The sequence below is a fragment of the Eumetopias jubatus genome, unplaced genomic scaffold (genome assembly GCF_037043125.1).
Source record: "Eumetopias jubatus isolate StellerSeaLion01/CBP00866 unplaced genomic scaffold, mEumJub1_p1.0 scaffold_12, whole genome shotgun sequence".
Lineage (NCBI taxonomy): Eukaryota > Metazoa > Chordata > Mammalia > Carnivora > Otariidae > Eumetopias > Eumetopias jubatus.
The window spans coordinates 47,891,592-47,915,710 of record NW_028274818.1 but is presented as its reverse complement, the minus strand read 5'-3'; the positions used below and the strand labels follow the sequence as shown (position 1 = coordinate 47,915,710).

General features: G+C 39.1%; 1 protein-coding gene across 1 annotated transcript in view; it reads left to right on the top strand.

Annotated features, from left to right (window-relative positions):
* Positions 1–24,119, top strand: part of AXDND1 (axonemal dynein light chain domain containing 1) — a 98,249-nt gene that overhangs the window by 59,851 nt on the left and 14,279 nt on the right. Inside the window, exons 19-23 of the mRNA XM_028121530.2 lie at positions 1,232–1,431; positions 2,446–2,542; positions 12,559–12,669; positions 20,450–20,554; positions 22,475–22,579. Coding sequence (XP_027977331.2) covers positions 1,232–1,431; positions 2,446–2,542; positions 12,559–12,669; positions 20,450–20,554; positions 22,475–22,579 — 618 coding nt within the window. The remainder of the gene's footprint in view (positions 1–1,231; positions 1,432–2,445; positions 2,543–12,558; positions 12,670–20,449; positions 20,555–22,474; positions 22,580–24,119) is intronic.

Below are 24,119 nucleotides of genomic sequence, written 5' to 3'. Positions count from 1 at the left end.
TAAACAGGGAGGCCTTTAGACTGGAGTGGCTCTTGTGCCTGTGGTAACCTCTATAAACAAACCAAAACCAGAGTCCACGCACTTGAATCTAAGAAAACTCAAGAACTAATCATAGTCAACTAGATTTTCTTTGATTATGGAAAAATGAAACTCAAGAACAACTATCACAACAGCCAAATAACTAAATTTTCCCAAATAAGGCAAACATTTGAGTTATAGCCAATTAAATAATTTCTTTGCTCTGCTTTAGCATCTTCTCTATTAAAATCTTTTTCCTGGCCCCTGCCAGCAGAATGCCCCTAACCATTTTTTGGTTTTGATGCTGCCTGATTCTAATCGCTTGCTCAAATAAGCTTTGTAAAATTTAATGTCTTTTTTTAAAATTTATTTTTTTAAATTTATTTTGTCAGAGACAGAACGAGTGAGAGCGAGCGAGCACAAGCAGGAGGAGCAGCAGGCAGAGGGAGAAGCAGGCTCACCCCCATGCAAGGAGCCTGATGCGGGGCTCGATCCCAGGACCTTGGGATCATGACCTGAGCCGAAGGCAGATGCTTAACCAACTGAGCCACTCAGGCATCCCTAAAATTTAATGTCTTAATTTAACGTATTAGATATACATACATTGAAAAAAAAGAACCTTTTACTTTATTCTCCTCTGATCAGAATTACTTACCAATGGAACATATGTACTTGGACATTGTACAACTTCTCTTACCTTGGAACCAGGTTGGACAGTGCCACCCTGTTGTACCTTGATTTTCCCAAAGTACTTGTTTTTTTTTTTTTTAACCACACAACCATCAATAAAACCAGCTTTGCAAAGATAAGATGTCATCAGAAGTGATACAGTGCATCTAAGGTTGGAACTGTGAACTATGTCAAGTTCGTGCTGTGTTGATTGATGTCACACATCACTGTTACTTCCCTCAAGAATTTAATCCCATGGCATCCTTGAGAGTTTGCTGCAGAGCCCTTCAATGCCTTGGTACACAATCGGGGAACTGCAGCTTTCATGGGTTAATACCCTTGACCAAGCTAAAGAGGAGGAGGAGGGTAGTTTAATGTAGTATAGTGAACAAAAGAACAAAATCAGGGTAGGGATGATTTGATGTCATTAAGAATGAGAGTGTTGTTAAAAGTTGGACACAGGTGTGATTTCTATTTTTAAATTTGGTATGTTCACTGTTTGATTTATTTAAAATGAGTCATTTATATTATCACTTTTTAACAGATGGATGAATTGCATATATCTATGATCCAGTGGATGGTAAGCTTGCTGATTTTAATGGTGCCGGACTGTACTGACCAAAACACTCTCCCAAATTTGAGGAAGGAAAGTGCTGAGAAACATGATCTAGGAGATGCAAAGTTAGAGCTAGATGCGATTGCACTGGCCAGAAAGTTGGCGCAATATTCCAGCTATTTGAGCAGGTGAAACTATCTGGCTGTTTTATTACTATCCTTTTGAAGATTAAATGTGACATAAAGAGAGTAGATAAGGGCAAGGGGGAACAGCAATAAGGGACTTGTTTGCAAACCTTGAAGGAAATGCTAGTTTTTCTAGTTTTTAAACTAGTTTCAACACTGCCCCGTTGAAATATATGATTTTAGTGTTTTCCCCAATGGCTTTAGAATTCTTTGGAACATAATGTTACCATAAGTAGGGTGGGAAGTATATGCCTGTTCGGGAGTGAGAATTAGTAAAAAGAAAACCAAATTAAACCATAAAGGCCCACTTGCTTGCATTAAGATATATCTTGCATGTTTGCTCATACTGGGGGGGGGGCATTTATGAAGAAGCTTGTACTTCCTGTGTCATTCCGTGCAAAACTGAATGTACACTTATATTTCACTAAATATGTTTGGTTTCACTGAACACCAACTGAAACATCTCTTTTATTTTAAAAATTTATTTATTTATTATCTATTTGAGAGAGAGAGAGAGAGCAAGTGTGAGCAGAGAGAAAGGGAGAGGGAAAACCAAGCTGAGCAGGGAGCCCAAAGTGGGGCTCCATCCCAGGACCCTGAGATCACGACCTGAAGGCAGAGACGCTTAACCGACAGAGCTACCCAGGTGCCCCCAAAACATCTCTTAAAAAAATTTCAGCCGAAAATCCCTTATATCTGAAAAGCTAGAAGATTCCTACCAAATACAGATGAGGTCTGAAAAATTGTAATTTATTAACTAGGAAGCATGTGTCACTAGGATTGCTTCTAATTCAGGAAGTAGCTTTTATGGTCTAGCCAATTTTCTCCCTCATTTCCATTCGGTGTTACCAGTGGGCAAGAGAGAGGAATGGAGGGGGGAACAGGATGAGGGTGAGAAACTGAGAGATTATTCTCAACAGTTTAATTATTATGGTAACTGAACAGGGATTTAAAACACTTACAAGAGGAGCCAACAATAAATAGATCATGCTGTGTGTGTGCTTTTTGTCCCCCCAGTTGTTGCAAAGGGCTGGTAACAGCTATGGCTCTGAATAAGGCGGGTCACTTAGAAAAACATCCTGCTAAGGAACTTCGGGAGCTGGATGAGATGAAGGTAATAACACTATCTTGCTCTTACTTTTGTTCTGTTTGTTTTTAGCAGACGTCTTAGGTTGACTTGATTTACAACAAACTACGCAAACTACACATACAATCTGATAATTTCTAAATTATGGATACACCCACAAAATGATTATGATGATAAAAAAAAGGAAAATATCTAACACACTCAAAGTTTCCTTGTACCCCTTTGTCATTTCTCCTTCCGGCCTCATCCCTCCCCAGGCAATGTCTGATCCATGTTCCAACACCAAAGATTATTTTTCATTTTCTAGAATTTATATAAATAGAATGTATACTTTTTTGGTCTGACGTCTTTGACGAGGCATAATTATTTTGAGATTCACACAGATTGTTGCTTTTATTAAAAGTTCATGCTTTTTAGTGCTGAGTTGTATTTCATTATATGGATATACACTATCCATTCTCTGTTGATGGGCATTTGAATTGTTGTGGTTTTGATTATTGCAAACAAAGCTTCAATGCATATTTATGTACATATGCATTGCTTCCATTTCTCTTGAGCAAATACCTAGGAATGGGATGTCTAAGTCACAGTGGTATGTGTGTGTTTAACTTTCTAAGAAACTGTTAAATCAGTTTCCACTCGTGCCAGCAGTTGTATGCCTGTTGGTGTTGCTCGCTTCCTCACCAGCACTCGATATGGGCTCTCATCCACAGTGAATATTACTCTGCACATTCTGTTGTGTTCTGTTATGAAACTATCTGGATTACTGCAGTTTTAGAATTTTTGAAATCTAGTAGTGTATTCTCCAAATTTGTTCTTTTTTTTTTTTGCCAAGATTTTATTTATTTATTAGAGTGAGCGAGAGAGAGCAGGAGCTGGGGAAGGAGCAGAGGAAGAGGCAGAAGCAGGCTCCCCGCCGAGCAGGGAGCCCGATGTGATGCGGGGCTTGATCCCAGGACCCTGGGATCATGACCTGAGCCGAAGGCAGACACTTAATGACTGAGCCCACCCAGGCGCCCCTGTTGTTCTTTTTCAAGATTGAGCAGGCCATTCTAGGTACTTTGCTTTCCATATATGAAATTTTTAAAATTAGCTTATCAGTTTCTCTAAGGAACCCTGTTGGGATTTTGATTGTGTTTACATTTTATCTATTGATCAATTTGTGAAGAATTGACATCCTGACAATATTGAGTCAGGTATTGAATCAATATTGAGTCAATATTGAATCAGACCTATACACAATAAAACTTCAACAAAGTTTTACTGTGTATAGGTCTTACACAACAGTTTTTAGTGTATAGGTCTTACACATCTTTTTTTTTTTTAAATCTTCGGTAAAGCAGGAAAGAATGTTTAATGGAAAAAAGACAGTCTTTTCAACAAATGGTGTTGGGAAAATTGGACAGCCACATGCAGAAGAATGAAACTGGGCCATTTCCTTACACCACACACAAAAATAGACTCAAAATGGATGAAAGACCTAAATGTGAGACAGGAGTCCATCAAAATCCTAGAGGAGAACACAGGCAGCAACCTCTTCAACCTCAGGCGCAGAAACTTCTTCCTAGAAAGATCACCAAAGGCAAGGGAAGCAAGGGCAAAAATGAACTATTGGGACTTCATCAAGATAAAAAGCTTTTGCACAGCAAAGGAAACAATCAACAAAACCAAAAGACAACCGACAGAATGGGAAAAGATATTTGCAAATGATGAATCAGATAAAGGGCTAGGATCCAAAATCTATAAAGAACTTACCAAACTCAACACCCAAAGAACAAATAATCCAATCAAGAAATGGATGGAAGACATGAACAGACATTTCTGCAAAGAAGACATCCAAATAGCCAAGAGACACATGAAAAAGTGCTCAACATCACTCCGCATCAGGGAAGTCCAAATCAAAACCTCAATGAGATACCACCTCACACCAGTCAGAATGGCTAAAATTAATAAGTCAGGAAACAACAGATGTTGACGGGGATGCAGAGAAAGGGGAACCCTCCTACACTGTTGGTGGGAAGGCAAGCTGGTGCAGCCACTCTGGAAAACAGTATGGAGGTTCCTCAAACAGTTGAAAATAGAGCTACCGTACGACCCAGCAATTGCACTACTGGGTATTTACCACAAAGATACAAATGTAGGGATCCGAAGGGGCACCTGCATCCCAATGTTTATAGCAGCAATGTCCATAATAGCCAAACTATGGAAAGAGCCCAGATGTCCATCAACAGATGAATGGATAAAGAAGATGGGGTATATATACAATGGAATATTATGCAGCCATCAAGAAAAAAGAAATCTTGCTATTTGCAATGACGTGACTAGAACTTGAGGGTATTACGCTAAGCGAAATAAGTCAATCAGAGAATGACATGTATCATATGACCTCACTGATATGAGGAATTCTTAATCTCAGGAAATAAACTGAGGGTTCCTGGAGTGGTGGGGGGGTGGGAGGGCTGGGGTGGCTGGGTGATAGACATTGGGGAGGGTATGTGCCATGGTGAGCACTGTGAATTGTGTAAGACTGATGAATCACAGACCTGTACCTCTGAAACAAATAATAGATTATATGTTAAAAAAAAGAAGAAGAAGATAGTAGGAAGGGAAAAATGAAGGGGGGCGAAATCAGAGGGGGAGACGAATCATGAGAGACTATGGACTCTGAGAAACAAACTGAGGGTTCTAGAGGGGAGGGGCGTGGAGGAATGGGTTAGCCTGGTGATGGGTATTAAAGAGGGCACGTATTGAATGGAACACTGGGTGTTATACGCCAATAATGAATCATGGAACACTACATCAAAACTAATGATCTAATGTATGGTGATTAACATAACATAATAAAAATTATTTTTTTATTTGAGAGAGAGAGCGCATGAGAGAGAGTGAGGGCACAAGCAGGCGGGAAGAGTAGAGGGAGAAGCAGGCTCCCCACGGAGCAGGGAGCCCTACATGGGACTTGATCCCAGGACTCCAGGATCATGATCTGAGCTGAAGGCAGACGCTTAACCAACTGAGCCACCCAGGTGCTGCTACACATCTTTTTTCAGATTGATCCCTATGTAATTCATATTTTGGTACTATTATAAGTGTTTCATTTGTTTTTTTTTTTAGTTAAGTGATTCATTTGTAATTTCATTTTCTGATTGTTCATTGCTAATGTATAGAATTATAATTGATTTTTAAAATATATTGATTTCATATCCTGTGACCTTGCTGAACTTACTTTTTTTAAGCATTTTTTTCCCATTTAGAATCTTTAGACTTTTCTCTATACACAGTCATGGCATCTGAAGATAGGAACAGTCTTCTCTCTTCCTTCCAATCTGTATGCCTTTTATTTATTTTTCCTGCCTTTTGCGCTACTTAGACTCTCCAGTACCAGATTGAATAAAAGTGGTGAAAGCTGATATCTTTGCCTTGTCTGTCTTAGGGGAAAAGTATTTATTCTGTCATCCTTAAGTATAACCGTGGCTGTAGGTGTTTCACAGATGCCCTTTATAAGGTTGAGGAAGTTCCTTGATCTCAAAAACCAGCTTTTGGTCCCATTGATTTTTTTTCTGTTTTCTATTTCCTTAATTTCCAGTCTGGTCCTTATTATTTTCTTTTTTTCCTACTTCTTTAGGTTTAATTTGCTCTTTCTTTTCTAGTTTCATATGGTATAGCTGAGATCATGATTTCAGACCTGTTCATAGACAGTGGAATGGATAAATCTATTATAGTATATAAGGACTGGCATATAGGGTACAGGTAACGTTCTCTTCTCTGGCCTGTGTGATGTTTAGATGACTATTCTTATTAAATTCTACATATGTATTTTATGTCTTACATATGGGATAGGTCTCACTATTTTTAAAAATTAGGTTGTAAGGGGTGCCTGGGTGGCTTAGTCATCGAGCGTCTGCCTTTGGCTCGGGTTGTGATCCCAGGCTCTGGGGACCGAGCCCCGTGTTGGGCTCCTTGCTCGGCGGGGAGCCTGCTTCTCCCTCTCCCACTCCCCCTGCTTGTGTTTCCTCTCTCTCTGTGTCTGTCTCTGTCAGAAAAATAAATAAAATCTTTAAAACAAATTAGGTTGTAAAATAATTTATGTGCACCATCTTACTAATTTCAAAATCTCTAGGAGATGGAGACTTTTCTAGGAAAAAAATTAAATAACATTATCTTTAGAAGGGTAAAATTGGCCAATTTTCAGAGAGGAAATAGATTCATTGATTAAAAACAAAAAACAAAAAAACACTAAAAATTTTTCCTGGACTCCACAGACAAGTGTTTTCAGACTTTCAAGGAATAGGTAATCCCTATCCTATATAAACAATTTAAGAGCATAGGTAATGACCAGAAGTTTTCTCAGTTTATTTCATATAGTTGGCAAAGTTTTAAAAAAAATTCCAATAAATATAAGGAAAACAAACCTCATAAATATAGTTTCTTAGTCCAAATTTTAAAATACCAAATTTTCATTCAGTAGAAAATTAAAATAATACAACACTGCATAATTAGGGTACATGTCAGGGGAGTAAGAATATTGTACTACTTGAATGTGGTTATAGATAGATTTCACTATTCACCTAGGAATTACATGTCTCAGTTTTAATTTTGGTTCTGGGAAGGCCTCTGTTTTTCACAACAGACTAATGTGCCTCTGAACTGAACAGACTCTTGGAGCTTATAGCCCTCACTGTGCATTTAGAAATGTGCTCGCATCTGCTCAGGCCTGTTGCAGCTAGCTTTTGCTGCTACCTATCCCCAGATGTGGTGGAGCTCCTAGTTTGGAGAAGCTGGATCTGCCATAGATGGTGGTCAAGATTCACCGGCCTGTTCTGTAGTATGTCTTAGTTCTCATTTGCTTCAACAGGGGTAGAGCTCTGTGAGGGAAGACCATGTTTCCAGTTAAGGGCAATTTTAGAATGAGGATTTCAGGATGCTTTGAGGCATACCTACCCATTAAAATTAAGGCTATAGAATTATAGGGGGGATTGCTGTGAAGGGCCCTTCCTGAGGGGACTTTGGGATACCTATTAAACCACCCATATCATGAAATTTTGTGAAAGCTTTGTGCAATGAGCCATTTATTGCCTGCTTCACCCCAGGCCATGACTGGAGGTCCATGACCTCAGCATCTCTTTGAAAACCTACACTTCCCACCAGGCTACTTAGGTCTTCTGTTAAATTCTTCCCCACTTACTGAAACTTCATTAGCAATTTCAAATTAATAAACCAGGAAAGTATTAATCAGGGGAGGCTGAGAATCTGCTCTCCCATCAGAAGTAAGACTAAATGATCTCATACTTAGGTTTTTTCCTACCAAATACTTTTGCCTCCCTCTCTAAGGTTGAAGGCTTTCAAGGGTACATAAAACTAGTTTATCCTTGGGGCGCCTTGGGGGTTCAGTCATTAAGTGTCCGACTCTTGATTTTGGCTCAGGTCATGATCTCAGGGTAGTGAGATGGAGCCCTGCATCAGGCTCCTTGCTCAGCATGGAGTCTGCTTGAGATTCTCTCTTTCTGCCTCTCCCTCGGCTCCTGCTCTCTCGATAGATAGATAGATAGATAGATAGATAGATAGATAGATAGATAGATAAATAAAATCATCAAAAGAAAAAACTAGTTTATGGCTTAACAGGCCCCTCATTGCCCTGGAAGTGCCTTAGTACTCTTTATAAAAAATGGTTAGTTCCCCTTTCAGTAGGGTTATCTTAATTTTAAATTCATCCCCATCCTTGACCGCTGCCATCTTCCCTTGATCTCCTGGACACTGTCTCTGGTACATGAATTTTTATTACATCAGTCTCTGGGACTCCTGTGGCCTCATCCATATCCCACATCATGAAAAGTGGAAGATGATCCTCTAGAGAAGCCTTGTCTAATGTGGGTATACTTTGATGCCATGTGGCTTGTGCCATGCTCCAGCCACATTCCAGCACTTGAAGAACAACATCTTGCCAACCTACTGGAGTGCTGTTTGAATGATATTAGTGATAGTTTACCACAATATAATATTTCTTGGCCTACTTTTCAATAAATGAGAGTTGTATAATACTGGACAGAATTCTGGAGTGAGAAACCTCTTAAGTAAGCATCTTTTGGATTTTGATCATTCTTATTGGTGGTTCTTAATCAACTCTTCTACCATAGCTGCCTAGATAAATTACTTCTATAAGAAGTGTTGGGAAGGGGCACCTGGGTGGCTCAGTCATTAAGCGTCTGCCTTTGGCTTAGGTCATGATCCCAGGGTCCTGGGATTGAGCCCTGCATTGGGCTCCCCGCTGAGCTTGCTTCTTCCTCTCCCTCAGCCTGCTGCTCCCCCTGCTTGTGCTCACTCTCTCTCTCTCTGTCAAATAAATAAATAAAATCTTTAAAAAAAAAAGAAGTCTTGGGGTTTACCTAGTTTCCCAAGACCAGTGAGATTGTCCAGTGGCTAATGATTCTATTTCCTTACTGTTGATCTTGACATATCTTAATCCAGTCTGATTCTTAATAACTCCATTACCACCATAGTCTTACCACTGGTAACCTATAAAAGACTATCTCTTCTAACCTTTTCTTTCTCCTGCTTTTGATCCACTACAATAGGCTTAATACAATAGGACCATCCCTTGCTTCCTAAACCCTTCTTTACTCCAGATGTGACTTTTAGTGCTTTTACTTTACACCAGAAGCATTTATTGACACAGCTCTGAATTAGACTTTATCAGAATTAAATAAGAATATTGATGGAATGGGGAGCCTGGGTGGCTCAGTCATTAAGCATCTGCCTTTGGCTCAGGTCATGATCCCAGGGTCCTGGGATCGAGCCCCACATGGGGCTCCTTGCTCCGCGGGAAGCCTGCTTCTCCCTCTCCCACTCCCCCTGCTTGTGTTCCCTCTCTTGCTGTGTCTCTCTCTGTCAAATAAATAAATAAATTCTTAAAAAAAAAAAAGAATATTGATGGAAGGAGATCTGTATGTTTTGATTAATAACCAAACTATCTGGTGTAGAGCTGGTCAAAGGTGATGTTGAAGGTTTTGAAGGAAAACTTGCTTAACCCCACGGAAACTTGCTTCACTCCATAGATTACACTAATGCTTTCATCAAAGCATTCCTACTGATTTCCCCCCCGCCCCATCAGAAGTCTTATGGTAGTATTTTCAATATCTCAGAAGTTTATAAGAAAATGACTAGGATCTGGTTCACAGTACACAAATTCAACTAGAAAATAGTTTATTTCTCACAAATGATGAATTAATTCTGAAGAAATAAGATTTCAAAAATATTGTTACTATTTTCAAAATTAATTCTTTGATCTATGGTACAATATAGTTAAATAATATATGCTTCAGTTTTGTAGCTGGAAGGATCCTTAGGGGCAGTATGATGGAGATTCACAATGGCAAGCAAGAGCTGACTGTGCACACCCATTCCCAGCTCCACATTAGTGATAACATACTGAATTGATGAATACCACTGAAACTGCCACAGTGAGAATGTGTATGCTATGGAAATCAGCAAATGCTACAAATTAGGACACCCCACCCCACAAGATGGCTTTTGCCAGTTCCCCACTGCATAAGGGTCACCTGGAGTAAACCAACAACCTCATTTTTTTTTTAAAGATTTTATTTATTTATTTGACACAGAGAGCACAATCAGGAGGAGCAGCAGGCAGAAGGAGAGGGTGAAGCAGGCTCTCCGCCAAGCAGGGAGCCTGATGCGGGGTTTGATCCCAACCCTGGGATCATGCCCTGAGCCGAAGGCAGATGCCTAAACGACTGAGCCACCCAGGCGCCCTCAACCTCATTTGTTTTTAGTAAATAGAAGACTTTTAAGGATTTACTCAAGAAGTCAACCAATTAGATGAACTTAGGACTAGAACCCAATACTTTCGCATCCCTTGTTTGATCCTCTTTCTGATATGCGGTAAGACATCATCCTAACCCTTGAATCTAGAATTGAAATTTATCAGTGACACTAATGAAGCTGTGCTAAACTTACTCAACCTCCATAGGCTTCTGTTTCCTTATCTAGAACATAAGGTTTTAGATTGGATTTCTAAAATTTTGTGGCTCTGACATTTCATAATAATTCCACAATTAGAATTAAGTCTAATAATGAGAAAAATATAAGACATATTACAGTTCTGTATGGTTGATTTCGGGAACCTAAAGTGGGTCATTATTTCACCACACAGTACAGTTTTTTGATGGTTAAGGTGACCAGATCTCCATCCCCAGAGAGGATAGTGTTTCCTAGTTTACTCTGCTGTTATTCACTAATAAGGAATTACATCTCTTTTAAACATGGAAGCCTGATCTGACGTGTTCAGAGGTATTGGTTAAGTGAATGTAGTGTTACTATACACTTTAGGTGGATGAGATCTGCTCTAGACCTTTCCTCTATCTCAGCAGATAAGGGGTGAGCACCTTTTCCAAAACAGTGCTGCTGCTTCTTTTTTTAAATAGACTCGATGTGGAGCCCAGTGTGGGGCTTGAACTCACAACCCTCACATCAAGATCTGAGCTGAGATCAAGAGTCAGACACTTAACTGACTGAGCCACCCAGGCACTGCCCCCAGTGCTTCCAATCTTTATTCATTTTAATGGGGGTGGGGGAGTAATATTTTTTGTAGTAGTTAAAAGCCCATAGCACCTGGATTAGAGTCCAAATGCCATGCTTAACTATATATGTGACATTGGGCAAGATGTTCAACTGCTCTGTTCTTCAGTTTCTTCATCTAAAAAATGAGAATGTTAGTAGTACATATTTCCATTCTCACCACAAGAAAAAAAATTGTAACTATGTATGGTGACAGATATTAACTAGACTTATTGTAGTGATCATGTTGCAATATATACAAATATTAAATCATTATGTTGTTCACCTGAAACTAATGTTATTTCTTTTGTGTGTGTGTTTGTTTTGGGGTTAATGCATTTTTTAAGATTTTAAATTTTTAAAAAACTAAATTTTTAATTCAATTCCAGTTAACATACAGTGTTATATTAGTTTCGGGTGTACAATATAGTGATTCAACACTTCCATACAACACCCTGTGCTCATCACAAGTGCTCTCCTTCATCCCCATCATGTATTTCACCCATCCCCCCCACCCACCTCCCCTCTGGTAACCATCAGTTTGTTCTCAATATAAAGTTATTGCAGTTATACCTCAAAAATAATAGCACATATTTCATTTTTTAAAAAGATTTTACTTATTCATTTGACAGAGAGCACAAGCAGGGGAAGTGGAGGCTGAGGGAGAAGGAGAAGCAGGCTTCCCGCTGAGCAGGGAGCCTGATGTGGGGCTTGATCCCAGGACCCTGGGATCATGACCCTAGTCAAAGACAGACGCTTAACCGACTGAGCCACTCAGGCGCCCCATAATAGCACATATTTCATACTGAAGATCAAATGAGTTAATATTGCACATGCTTAGAACAGAATCTGGCATATAATTAATGCCATGTAAATGTGGGCTATTTTTATTGTTCTTGTTATGCAATCCCAGTTGACCTGGTCAGTTGTGAACCATTTGTTAGGACAGACCGTTTGTCCATAATAAATCCAGCAATCTTTCTTCATCTTGTTTTATGGTACTTCACTGCTCCTTGTCCCAATACAACCCAGATCTCAAACTCTGTTGATAAGAGATGATATAATTTTAGATCTGTATTCATAGAGAATTATTTCTGCACAAATCTTTGAACTGAAATGATAACAAGTTAATTGAATGGAGTTGTATTTACAAGAGTTGTACTTAGTAGCTCCTCAATAGAAGTGAGTGAATAAATGAGTTGGTATAGTCTGTTTTTTCTTTCTTTTTTTTTTTTTTAAAGATTTCATTCATTCATTTGACAGAGAGAGACACAGCAAGAGAGGGAACACAAGCAGGGGGAGTGGGAGAGAGAGAAGCAGGCCTCCCGCTGAGCAGGGAGCCTGTTGTGGGGCTCGATCCCAGGACCCTGAGATCATGACCTGAGCCGAAGGCAGACGCTTAATGACTGAGCCACCCAGGTGCCCTATAGTCTGTTTTTTCTGCTTAATAATTATCTTTTCTCTTTCCTCAGAGAGAATGTTATGAGTGGATCACCACATGTTCTCACCTCCTTTCTGGGATCAAAGGCAGAAAAATAAAGTTACTGACGAAGGAAGAAAAAGAACACCTATTTGGAGAAGAGGTATTTGCCGTATGTTGACACTGATCATTATTCTGGTTCTTCCTGTATTTCACCCCCCCCCCCATATATTTCAATAGGTAAGCATTCAGTGACTTTTTCCAATTCATATTCTGAGTCCTCATTTATTTACCCTACCTGAAGAGAATTTTGCCCCTGACCTCGAGCATTGGCAGCTCTTCTCCCTTCTAAGGGAAAGAATCATCCACCTAAGCATCTCTTCTCATTTTCTTAAAGGATGATTTTGTTTCATCCTTCATAAAGGAAAGGATGGCTTTCAGAGGGGGAGCTGCCTGCCACTTCCTGAGGCATGTCCTTAGACTGGTCTGCTTCTGCGTACACTTCCTCCTCCCCTCCAAGCTCATTCTTCCCATTTAAGGTTATTTCTTCCTTTGAGCACCTAATCCCAGCCCACTCTCCTCTCTCTTTTGTATCTTCAATGTCTTCCTCTCTAGTAGTTCCATTGTGTCAATATATAAACAATCTATCAGCATGGCCATTGCTTTCATTCTAAAAGATCCCTTGAGCCTGTCTTTTTCTCTACTACTTCATTCTCTCCTTCCCATCACAATCATTTCTCTTAAAATGCTGAAACTATTGCAAGGTACTGTAATGATTCCTTATTGTCAGATCCAAGGAACCCCAATGCCATATTTAACTTGACTTCTCTGTAGCATTTGACCCTGTTGACTAGTCGTTCACTCCTTTTGTAATCTCTCCTTGCAAGACAAAAATTTTTTCTCCTACTTTTTTATTTCTTTTCACTCTCCTTTTGGTCTTCCTCCACTGCCTGCCTTTTAAATGTTGATATTCTGTCCTTGACTTGCTTTCACTTTTTATTCTACACCCCACACATGACTGTGCTAATCCAGTGGTATTAACTACCACTGTTTACTGAGAATCCCAAAGTAATGAATATCCTGTACTTCATGGCAGTCACAAATGTTTAGTTTTACTTCAGTCTGTTTGAAGGAGTTGGTTTCCAGTAAAGACTGAAGAAGCCCGCATCACTATCAGAGCTGTGAACTGTAGAGGAGAGATGTGATAGTGTCTCTGTTGGTGCTTTAGGGTCTGCCGGGGGGGCGGGGGGAGGTGCTTCTACCTACACACGTGTGGGACTTTTATCTTACATTTAAACACTGAAGAAACACCACCTTTCTAAATTATACATCTTTTACAAATGCTTATTTTTCTTTGCTGCCCAGATCTTGGCCAGAATTATTTTGAATTAATCACTGAATGACTTCATCAACATTAGAAATCTTAAATTACATGGGGCGCCTGGGTGGCTCAGTCAGTTAAGTGTCTGACTCTTGGTTTTGGCTCAGGTCATGATCTCAGGGTTGTGAGATGGAGCCCCACATCGGGCTCCATCCTGGGCATGAAGCCTGCTTAAGATTCTCTCTCTCCCTCTGCCCCCCACCCCATGAGCTCTCTCTCTCTCAAAAAAAAAAAAAAATTACCAGTATAGTTTTAGAAAATTAAGTACCACAGACATGATCTTGGCTACGCAACAGATCTATGAAAAAATTAAATTCAAGAACTATACAGAATCATAGAAACTAAGAACAGAAAGGATTTTTTATTTTTAAGATTTTATTTATTTATTTGACAGAGAGTGAGACAGCGTGAGAGGGAACACAAGCAGGGGACAAGCAGGCTTCCCGCTGAGCAGGGAGCCCAATGCGGGGCTTGATCCCAGGAGCCTGGGATCATGACCCGAGCCGAAGACAGACGCTTAACCACTGAGCCACCCAGGCACCCCAAGAACAGAAAGGATTTTAAGGGAGATTGAATTCAGCCAAACATCTGATGCATGAATCAGATGTATAATACCCACCCTTGATCATTATGCCTATGTTTGAACATCTGAAGTGGCTGAGACCTACTTTCAGAATTAGCCCATTTGTTTTGGTGACCACTGACTATTAGAATGTTATTTTTTCTATTGAACTAGATGAAATATGTTTCTTTGCAACTTTTTTTACTCACTGGTCCTTGTTTAGACTTTTGGGTTGATATGAACAAAGCTGATTTGTCTTCCACATTATAGTATTTACAACATTCCATGTTTTAGTGTTTTCCAGCATTTGAAAATAGCTATATTCAACCTAAGTCTGTTTCTGAAATTTCTGTTATTTTCTATTAATCTATCTCTTCATGGGTCATCACCACAATATTTTAGTTTTTGATGCGCCATGGTGCATTTTCATATCTGGCTGGGCCAGCCCTCCTCACTGATCTTCTTCAGGAGGTTCATCCCTATGCTTGCTTATTTATTCTTCTGTGTAACTCTATAATCTACCTCTGGGAAAATATGAGTTTTAAAGACTGGGGTAATACTAAATTTATATATTAACTTAGAGCAGAGATAATTATGTTGTCAAGTTGTCCTATCCAAAAATATAGGATATCTACTTTAAATGCCTTTAATTAATGTTTTATGGTTTACTCATTTTGCACATTTCTTGTAAGGTTTATGCCTGAGTATTTCATTTTATTTTTTGCTATTTTATTTTTAAAAGGTTTTATTTATTTAAGTAGCCTCTATAATCAGCATGGGGCTCAAACTCACAACCCCGAGACCAAGCCAGGTACCCCTATTTTTTGCTATTTTAAACAGGATCTTCTTTAGCATTGTATCTTCTAACTGGTAACTGTGTATATGTTATTGATTTATGTATTTTTATTTTATATTCTGTGACTTTACTAAATTATCTTATTGTTCTTAGCGGTTTTTCAATGGATTCTTTTGGGGTCTCCAGATATTTAATCAAATCATCTACAGATAGAGATAATTTTACCTCTTTCTTTCAATTATTATGCCTCTAATTTCTTTTTCTTGTCTAACTGCAATGAATAATTCTCCCAATTTGGTGTTAAATAGTAGTGGCAATATCAAGCATCCTCTTCTTATTTATGACTTTAGCAGGAATGCCTTTAGTGATTGGAGTTGATTTTTTGTTTAATTTCTTTATTGTTCCTTCAGATATCTTAGATCTTCTACCCGAGGTCACTTTCCTTCTGCTGTAAGCTTTACATTTTTCTTTAATGAGGATTTACTGGAGGCAAACTTATTTTTTTTGGTCTGAAAATGTCTTTATTTCACCCTCACTCTTAACATTTTTTGTGGGGTATACAATTCTAGGATGATACTATTTCCTCCCTGCCCATTGATGATACTATTTCTACTGTTTTCTGGATTTTATTGTTACCAAACTGACAGTTGAGAATTCAGTTGTCAGTTCTTTGAAGTTAATCCCTCTCTTCTCTTTGGCTACTTTTAAGATCTTTATGTCTTTGACATTTTGCAGTTTCACTCTGATATATGTGGGTGTGGAATTCCTTTTCTTTTTAAATTTTGCCGGGGATTCTCTTGGTTTCCTAAATCTTTGACTTGGTATCTTTCATTAGATAGGGAAAATTCTGTTTTCTCTTCAAATATTGTCTCTACTATGTTTGCTCTCTCCTTTCTTTCTGGAACTCTGAATGGATATGTATTGAAATCTATCCCCATGTCTTTTAACCTTATTTCATATTTTTCTTTGCTTCTGCATTGCATGCTGAATGATTTCTTCTGGTTTACCTTCCTATTCACTAATCTATTAAACCTTTCTGTTCAGTTTTTAAATTTAATTGTTAAAGTTCTATTTGGTTCTTTTTCAAGTCTGATCATTCTTGTAATCTTTCTCTCTTTATTCATATTTTTAATCTCTTCTTTAAACAGGTTAAATATAACTGTAGTCTATTTGATAATTCTAATATATGATATATCTGTATAAGAATGTTAATTATAGGGTGCCTGGGTGGCTCAGTTGGTTAAGTGACTGCCTTTGGCTCAGATCGTGATCCCAGGGTCCTGGGATCGAGTCCCATATGGGGCTACCCCTGCTCTGTGGGGAGCCTGCTTCTTCCTCTGCCTCTGCCCCTCCCCTCTGCTCATGCTCTCTCTCTGTCAAATAAATAAATACATACATACATACATACATAAATTCTTAAAAAAAAGAATGTTAATTATAAAACTGGACAGCTACATGCAAAAGAATGAAACTGGACCACTTTCTTACACCATACACAAAAATAAATTCAAAATGGATTAAAGACCTAAATGTGAGACCTGAAACCATAAAACTCCTGCAGAGAGCATGTGCAGTAATTTCTCCAACATCCACCGTAGCAATGTTTTCATAGATATGTCTCCTAAGGCAAGGGAAACAAGAGCAAAAATAAACTATTGGGACTACATCAAAATAAAAAGCTTCTGCACAGCAAAGGGAACAATCAACAAAACTAAATGAGAAGTACTGAATGGGAGAAGATATTTGCAAATGACATATCTGATAAAGGGTTAGTGTCCTAAATATATAAAGAACTATAATTCAATGCCAAAAAAACAAATAATCCAATTAGAAAATGGACAGAAGACTTAAACAGACATTTCTCCAAAGAAGACATCCAGATGTCCAACAGACACATGAAAAAATGCTCAACTTGGCTCATCATCAGGGAAATGCAAATCAAAACCACAATGAGGTATCACTTCACACTTGTCAGAATGGCTAAAATAAAAAACACAAGGAACAAGAAGTGTTGGCGAGGATGTGGAGAAAACGGAACTCTTGTGCCCTGCTGGTAGGAAGGCAAACTGGTGCAGCCACTGTGGAAAGCAGTATGGAGGTTCCTCAAAAAGCAAGACTTGAGGTTCCTTAAAAACAAGACTACTATGTGATCCAGTATTCCCACTACTGGGTATTTAACCAAAGAATATGAAAACACTAACTCGAAAAGATATATGAACCCCTATGTTTATTGCACCATTATTTATAATAGTCAAACTATGGAAGCAGCCCAAGTGTCCATCAATAGATGAATGGATAAAGATGATGTGGTACACACACACAAATGAACAAAGGAAAAAGAGATTAAAAAACAGATTGTTAACTATAGAGAACAAACTGATAGTTGTCAGAGGGGAGGTGGGTTGGTGGGGAATGGGTGAAATAGGTGAAGGGGATTAAGAGTACACTTATCACGATGAGCACTGAGTAATGTATAGAATTGTTGAATCACTATATTGTAATATAACACTGTATGTTAGTTATACTGGAATTAAATAAAGAGATAAATAAAAAAGAATGCTAAATACAGCATTATTTATAGTAGCAAAATACAGATCTTCCTTGACTTATGTTGGGGTTTTGTCCCAATAAACCCATTGTAAGTTGAAAATATTATAAGTCGAAATGTATTTAATACATTTAACCTACCCAACATCATAGCTTAGCCTGGCCTATCTTCAACGTGCTTTGAACACTTACATTAGCCTTACAGTTGGGTAAAATCATCTAACACAAAGCCCATTTTATAAGAAAATGTTAAATATCTCATGTAATTTATTTTTTTGTTCATTTAAAAAATTTATTTGAGGGGAAGAGAGGCAGAGGGAGAGAATCTTTCAAACAGACTCACTGCTGAGTGTGGAGCCCGACCCTAAGACCCCTGAGGTCATGACCTGAGTGGAAACCAAGAGTCCACGCTCAACCGACTCATGCAGGTGCCCCTGAATATCTCATGTAATTTATTGAATACTATATTGAAAGTGAAAAACAGAATGGTTGTAAGTGTATCGGTTGATTACTTTTGTGATCATGAGGCTGACTAGAGGCTGTGGGTCACTCCCGCTGCCCAGAATGATGAAAGAGAGTTGAACCATGTATTGGGTTGGGAAAAGATTAAAATTCAAAATTCAAATGACAGCTTCTACTGAATGTGGATCATTTTTGTACCATTGTAAAGTTGAAAAAATTTTCAAACCATCATAAGTCAGGGACCATCTGACTTACAGTTTATACCATAATTTATTTATGCATTTCCCTATTGTGGACATTGAACTTATTATTAGCTTGTTTTATACACGTCATTGCAATAAACTGAAGGACATTTTTCAGTCAGTATTTGTGTAGACTCATTTGAGGTATTCAACACTGTTGACTCCTTCTTTCTCTTCTTTTGACTTTCCTGGTGGCTTTGTCAGACTTCTGACACAACTTCTGGCCTTCTGTGCAGACTTGTCTTTCTTCCTTACTCCTGTATGTGACTGTCCTAAGCCCTCATCCTCCAGCAACTTCACAACTTCTCCTTTGGTGATATAATTTACTTTCTTGGCTTCAACTAAATGCAAATAACTGTTAAATGATTATCTTTAGCCCAAATGCCTCCATCTAAACTCTAGATCTGTGTATTTAGCTACTTACTGAATATTTCCACTTAGATATATTAGTGGTACCTTAAAGTCACATAGCCTCATCTGAACTCATCTGTTTTCCCAAAGCTGCTTATGCAACTTTGTTCATTTTCTCTGTGAATGGCATTATCATCTATGTAGTGGCCTAAACCGTTCACCAGGTATCATTCAAGATGCTTCCTTTCCCTAGCCATCCCATATCGATCTAATCACTCCAGCACTAAGAGTTAACTCCTAAATATCTCTTGAATCCTTCTCCTCCTCTTCATTCCTGCAACCCTATGTTGCTCATTTTCTACTCTTGCCTTTTCTCCTTCATGCTCTTCCTCCCTCTCTCCTTTCTCTTTAAATCTACTCTCCTGCTGCTAGAGTGATTGTTTTAAAATGCAAAACAGATCAGTCAGTTTATTAGTACTTCATTGCCTTCAGAATAAAATCCAGTTTCCCTGGAATGACACTCTAGCCCTTCCTCTATGACTGTGCTCCTGTCCATCTGCCCCTAAGTTTCTGTCCTACTAGAAGAAACTGAGACATTATGTCCTCCAGGAAACCTTCCTGACCAATCCTCTCTATCAACCACATCCGCTACCATAGATTAGGTGCTCCTACCATGTGCCTATATGTATCCATAGCATTTTCTTGTCCACTAAATTGTTAAGCTTCTTAAGACAGGGGCTATTCTTTTTTTTTAATTTAAATTCAATTAATTAACTTACAATGTATTGTTTGTTTCAGGGGTACAGGTCTGTGATTCATCAGTTTTATATAATACCCAGTGCTCATTATAATACATACCCTCCCCAGTGTCCATCACCCAGTTACCCCATCCCCTACCCCCCTCCCCTCCAGCAACCCTCAGTTTGTTTCCTATGATTAAGAGTCTCTTATGGTTTTTCTCCCTCTCTGGTTTCATCTTGTTTCATTTTTTCCTTTCTTCCCCTATGCTCCTCTGCTTTGTTTCTTAAATTCGACTTATCAGTGAGATCATATGATAATTGTCTTTCTCTGATTGACTTAGTTCCCTTAGCATAATACCCTCTAGTTCCATCCATGTTGTTGCAAATGGCAAGATTTCATTTTTGATGGCTGTGTAATATTCCTCTCTCTCTCTCTCTCTCTCTCTCTCTCTCTCTCTCTCTCTTTCTCTCTCTCTCTCTCTCTCTCTATATATATATATATATATATACCTGTATCTCATATTTTCTTTATCCGTTCATCTGTCAATGGACATCTGGGCTCTTTCCATAGTTTGGCTATTATGGACATTGCTGTTATAAACATTGGGGTGCAGGTGCCCCTTTGGATCACTAAATTTTCACTAGATAATTTAGATCATTATCTTTGGGGTAAATACCCAGTAGTGCAATTGCTGGGTCACAGCAGGACAGGGGCTATTCTTATTACCCTTTTTGTCGTTATCCCTAGCACAGTGTCCAGTTGCAAGATCAGTGCTCATTAAATTTTTGAATGAATAATCAATATACCTAAAAATTATTAATATACACTAAACTGTAATTGTACTATTGTTTTATCTCACAGGATTTTATAAAAGAATTAATTGAACCTGACATAGACAGGCCTTTTAGAGAGGAGGAAGAAGAAAGTATGGAGGATAATTTTAAGATGCAAAAGGAAGAAGAGGAGGTAAGATGATTTAGTATTATATTTTCCTTTCCCTTTATATTTTTAAAGAATATAAAATATATATATATTTTAAAGAATATATATATAAAGAATATATATATAAAGAATATATATATAAAGAATATATAACTGAGGTGCCTGGATGGCTCAGTTGGTTAAGCGTCCAACTCTTGATTTTAGCTCAGGTCATGATCTCAGGGTCATGAGATCAAGACCCATGTTGGGCTCCACGCTCAGCGCAATCTGCTTGAGATTCTCTTCTCTTTCCTTCTCCCTCTGCCCCTCCCCTTGCTCGCATTCTCTAAATAAATAAATAAATACAATCTTTTTTAAAAAAAGAATATATATAGGTACTATTGAAAATAGAAATAGGTCGTCTGGAATAAACACCCCAGCTCCCTTCCTTTCTTCATATAGATTTAACCATACCCGAGACACCCTTGTCTCTATTTTCCAAGGTAGGGGTGTCCTTTTCCTTTTCAAAATCTAGTCACTTCCCATCAGCCTCATTCACACCTGTACTCCTATTACCTACACAATCTACCTCTCATCCTGATGCTGTTTCTTTGTCCTTTCATTACCAGATTTTTCAAATAGTAATTTGAACTCTATGTATTTACTTTTTCTTCTTTTTCTTTTTTTAAGTAGACTCCAACATGGGGCTCGAACTCATGACTCTGAGATGAAGACCTGAGCTGAGATCAAGAGTCAGATGCTCAGCTGTCTGAGCCACCCAGGCGCCCCTGTGTCCACTTCTTCAGTTCCCATTCTGGACTGCCTTTACCCCTTCTCCCAGACCCATCTCCACACCTCCTTTCTCCTTACCTTGTCTGTATGCCGGCGGGGCATTCGTAGTAATAAAACCCTTCCTGGGGTACTTATAATAATAATAACAATCCTAAAAATACAATGATAACTACCAGTAATTGAGTCCCTACTGTGAGGCACATGTTCTGCATGTGTTACCTCTCGTCTATACCACACAATTTCAAGGTAAAAATTATTGCCCCATTTTACAGATAAGAAAACTGAAGCTCAGAAAGGTCGACTTGACTTAACCTAAGTCAGAAAGCTGTAAGTGGTTGAACCAGTGTTCAAACCCAGATTAGTCTGGCATAAGAGCCCTTGCTGATTCCTGGATTGACTACTATTGTTCTTGGCTCTCAGAACTCAGGATCACCTAACACTCTCTAGACTGTCTTAACTTACTTCCCTGATGTTTCTTCTCTGTGAATAGTTTAAATGTTGGCATGATCCCAGGCTGTGACCTAGGTCCTCTAGACCCGCTGTACATACTAGACAGCAGAAGAAAAATGTACAACACCTAAGCTGCTTTTCACCAGCATTTTCTGTTTTATTTTGGTACAGTGCTTGGCATATAGAAGGCACAAAATAAATGGAAAACAGTGTTATTTGGGCACTAAATTCCATCGTACCTCTTAAATGTGTAATGCATTCCCTCTTTTCCTCCTCTTGTGGCCTTAGTTCTGGCCCTTTCCTCTCTATGTTTCAAAGTCTTGTTCGCTCTTCAGATATCACTTTCTCTGTAATAACTTCCCTGAGTGTCTAGGCAGAATTCAGGGCCCTTTTCTGGGTGCACAGAGCTTTTGGAACATACCTCTTTGCCAACATCAATCATACATACTGTAATTATTTTCTGGTCCATCTCTCCTACTGTGCTGTGAATTCCTGGGTCTGGAAGACATCCTCTTTGTTTCTCTCACTGTTGTTTACCCTGGTCTCCACTTCCCCATCCCCACTGATTTCTCACACAGTGTTTGCTGTAAGTCTTCGAAAATGCTTGTTGAATGACTAATGTAAATTGAAGATTAAAGCTTCAGACATTGCTCCAGGGAAGTTGCCATGCCTCTGGGTCACACACCAGCTTGCTAACAGGTCCTTTGTGTTTCTGTGCCCTAGAAGCCTTCAACATCCAAGGAGGAGGAAAAACTCATTCGAGTAATTGAAAAAGATGAAAATATTCATTCCAAACCTCTATTTGAAGCAAATATATTCTCTTCCTGGGTATGTATCTGAAACACAAGTAGGAAATTCAAAACCAGAGAAAAAAGCTAAGAAATTTAACATAATGTAGAAATGATATGGATTTAACATAACTTTTAGCTCCAGGAGGGCCAGGAGCTCCTACATAATGCATTTTCAGATTTTTTTTTCTTCCCAGCATCATCTCTGGAAAACTCTTGTTTTTTACCTTAACTTTATAAAAAAACATCTCATTCTCTTCTTTAAACCTCATTTTAAAATTAGTATTTCATTGCCTTCCTTAATTTAACAATATCTTAGTAAAAATTTGACCTATTTGTTAAATAAATTCATTCAGCAGACTCTATTGAGAGCTGCGATAAGCATATACCTCTGACCACAAGAATTATTGGAAAATTGGAAACCTTTAGAAACTCAGCAGGAAAACTGATTTAAAATTCTTCCACAGAAAGTTCTAGGACTATGGTAGACTTAAGTCAGTCCTGGATTTCAGTTCTAGATTGATATGCCTCTCTATAAAGGATGTCATGCCTTGACCCCATTAATCCCTTGAAATGGTATATAGCATTTTGCGTGTATGTTTATACCGTGCGTTTCCTTGGGGGGGGTGTGTGTGCCAGAAATCCATAGACTTAGTCAAATTTCTCAGCCCCAAAGTTAAGAACCATGTCACTGTTAGAGATCTGATCCCCCTGAGTAGGCAGTGGCGTGTGGAGGGGTGGGAGCCGTAGGGAGGGTAGCGGCGGACCACAGCAGGATGACTGAGGCAGAGGTGTGGCCCAAAGGAGACGCAGATTTCAGGAATGTGTGTCCAGGGAGCTGCAAACTGGAGTGAGAGTAGCGCTGAGAGGGGCTGCAATCACGTTCTCCCCAAGTAACGCCTTTTCAATAAGTTTTTCATATAATATATTGATCTGTCAGTCTTTAAGACTGGATGAGGCAAGGAGGTAAGAGTAAGCAGAGCCGTGAGCCATGTAAGGAAAAGGGAAATAAAGGGTAGCACCGTTTAATCTGCTTAACGGCCCCTAATCCCACCCAAGCCCTTTCCTGCTGTGCCATCCAGGCAAGGAGTCAGGGTCAAACCTCCCCGATGATCCTCAAGCCAGGCAGGAAGCTGGCAGGAAAACAGCCTGTAGCCAGGTGTGTGTGTGCGTGTGAGGGGGAGAGGTGGCTTGTTTTTGATGGTGGCAGCCTCCTGCTCCAGGATGCTGCCTTTCCAGCTGACGTGGTGTGGTAGCACATGACTAGCTGACGTGAGGACAGTGTGGCCCAAAAACTCTATCTCTGGGCTCTGGAATTTTGCTAATGCTGCTACTCTAGATCACTGATGATCGAACTGTTTACGTTCTCAGTGACCATAAGGTCTGGGGCATGGACCCAAATGGCAGCCGGTATATAGTTGCTTGTGACTTCCTGGAGGTTAAGAAGAATCATGTTCATCCTATGGGATGGCAGCTTGAACACTCACAGGCAGAAAGGGATCACCGGGTGCCCAAACAGAAGGGACCTAATTGTGCTAGGCCAGCAGAGACAAAGTTGGTATTTGGGGATATGGGTGCCC